Source organism: Parus major, chromosome 1A (genome assembly GCF_001522545.3).
Source record: "Parus major isolate Abel chromosome 1A, Parus_major1.1, whole genome shotgun sequence".
NCBI classification, from domain to species: Eukaryota; Metazoa; Chordata; class Aves; order Passeriformes; family Paridae; genus Parus; species Parus major.
Genome location: NC_031773.1, coordinates 6,018,685 through 6,020,805, shown reverse-complemented (window position 1 = coordinate 6,020,805; position 2,121 = coordinate 6,018,685). Strand labels below are relative to the sequence as shown.

General features: G+C 49.1%; 1 protein-coding gene across 2 annotated transcripts in view; it reads right to left on the bottom strand.

Moving 5' to 3' along the window:
* PRPF18 (pre-mRNA processing factor 18) overlaps nucleotides 1–460 on the bottom strand; it is a 15,144-nt gene extending 14,684 nt beyond the window's left edge. For both annotated transcript variants that reach the window (XM_015628781.2, XM_015628782.2), the window contains exon 1: nucleotides 338–460. In XM_015628781.2, the coding sequence (XP_015484267.1) occupies nucleotides 338–403 (66 nt within the window). In that variant the 5' untranslated portion in view covers nucleotides 404–460. The remainder of the gene's footprint in view (nucleotides 1–337) is intronic.
* Between the last annotated feature and the right edge of the window lie 1,661 nt (nucleotides 461–2,121).

Here is a 2,121-nt window from a genome sequence, read left to right as displayed (position 1 = left end):
TGGACAGAACTCGATTGAGGGGAGGAAAGGAAACACACTCTGTTCACCAAAGTTCGCGCTGATTTTTCTCATCTCTAGGTGCCCGAAATAAACTAAACCAGCCCCAAAAGCCCACGGAAAGCAGCGAGGCTGAATCCAGGCTGCACCCGCACCCCCAAACTCCTCCTGGCTCCTGCCCGATGCCATCCTGGATCACCCCGGCTTTGGGAAACTCGGCCCTGGGCCGCTCCGCGCCGCCTTCCTCGGCCCGTCCCGGGCCGCTCCCGCCTCGCCCCCGCCGCCCTCCCCCGGGCCCACATCCCAGGCGGCTCTTGGTGTCCATGCCGGCCGCCCTCACCCCCAGGAGCTCCTTCTCCTCCAGCTGCTGGCGCTTCCTGCTGATCTCCCGCTTCAGGATGTCCATGGCGGCCTCGGGAAGCTCCGCAGGAAAACAACGCCGTCACTTCCGGGGAGGTGGCGCCGCCGAGCGGCGTCCCCTGGCGGCTGGGAGGAGCGGAGGCGTTGGGAGCGTGTCAGTCCCTTCTCCCGAGGGACAAGTGACACGAGGAGAGGAGATGGCCTCAGGTTGTGCCAGGAGACGTTCAGATTGGCTATTAGGAGAAGTTTCTTCAGTGTGTATGTACTATCATACTGTTGTTGGAAGCAGATTATTTAAAGTGATACACAGACAATATAATGACAGTAATTATGAGACAGAGACAAAATATAGATGCTTTCTATCAAGGAATGTACCAAAAGAGGTGGAATATGACTTCTACAGAGGTCTTTCCTTGATTTAGTATAGCTGGTTTTACAAAGGGGTGTTTGACAGCTTCTTTAAAGAGAGTCTGCATGCAATTTATTCAGCTGTCTTCTCTGTTTAGCTTGAAAAATCTTTGGGGAAAAGTCTCTCTGACTGTGTGTTTGTGCAGTGCCTCATGTGATGGGCCTTGGTTGCAGATGACAGCTAATATCAGATAAATCGTGGCCTCGGGTATTAGGAAAACTTTCTTCCCCAAAAGTATTGTCAAGCACTGGGACAGGCTGTTCAGAGAAGTGGTGGAGTCACTGTCCTGGGAGGTATTTAAAAGATGTGTAGATGTGGGACATGGGGATGTGGTTATTGGTGGACTTGGCAGGGTTAATGATTGGATTTGATGATTTTAGAGGTCTTTTCCAACCTAAATAATTGAGTGAGGCTGGTTACTGGCCAGCCACACAGGGTGCAAATGCCATGTAGGAAGGTGGGATGCCTGTGATATCTGGTATCTGCTTCCTTCAGGCCCTGAGGACTGAGGCAGATGGTAGGGACTGAGCTCCTTAGTGTGCACGTACCAGAGGTAAATGCCTCTGTCATCCACCACTCAGCATTTGTGACCCAGGTAGTAACATCAAGAAATCTCTTATTTTCCTTATTTACCTGATTTTCTCTAACTATTTCTACCCTGTGGCCTATAAAGTCCAAAGGGTCCAGAAAATGCTTTGAAGAATGATTAAGAACTCCTGTCAGATTTTTTTCCACCTTCAGGTCCTCACAGATTTCTTCCTTGTCTTTCCCCATTGTAAGCCCCAGTAGCTGTTTCGGAGAGCTGTAAGCACAACTGGCTTTTCACCCACTTCAGATAACCTGAGCTGTGTGCCATGACTCTTCCATGTAGAAAATGCTCAGTGATTTACAGGGGTTGTTTAACTCCAGGCTGGAGGGTTCTGCATTTAGAAGTCATGCTCTGCTTTACCTCAGGCTTGAATGCAATCGTTTTGCAATGAAGAAGCAGGAACAGTCCTCCTACGCTTTTCATAGTTCTATAAAAGGAAATTATATCACATCTGATGGTGATAGAATCCAAGAATGTCTCTGTGTGAATCCTGGGGGAATGTGCCCACATTTGGATAAGGGCATAAGTCAGGAGGCTGTAGGAATACTCTGTAGTGGACTTTATGGTAAGTGAATCCAGATGCTTATGTCAGAGTGCCAGCTGCCCCCTCAATTTACTCTAAAGTACACATAACCTTACACCTTGCTTCATTTCCTGCTCCAGTCTGACACTGGCCTGGTTTTGGCAGGGATACAGGTAATTTTCTTCCTACTACCTAGTGCAGTTCTGCGGTTTGGATCAAGTATGAGAATAACTGATAACACAC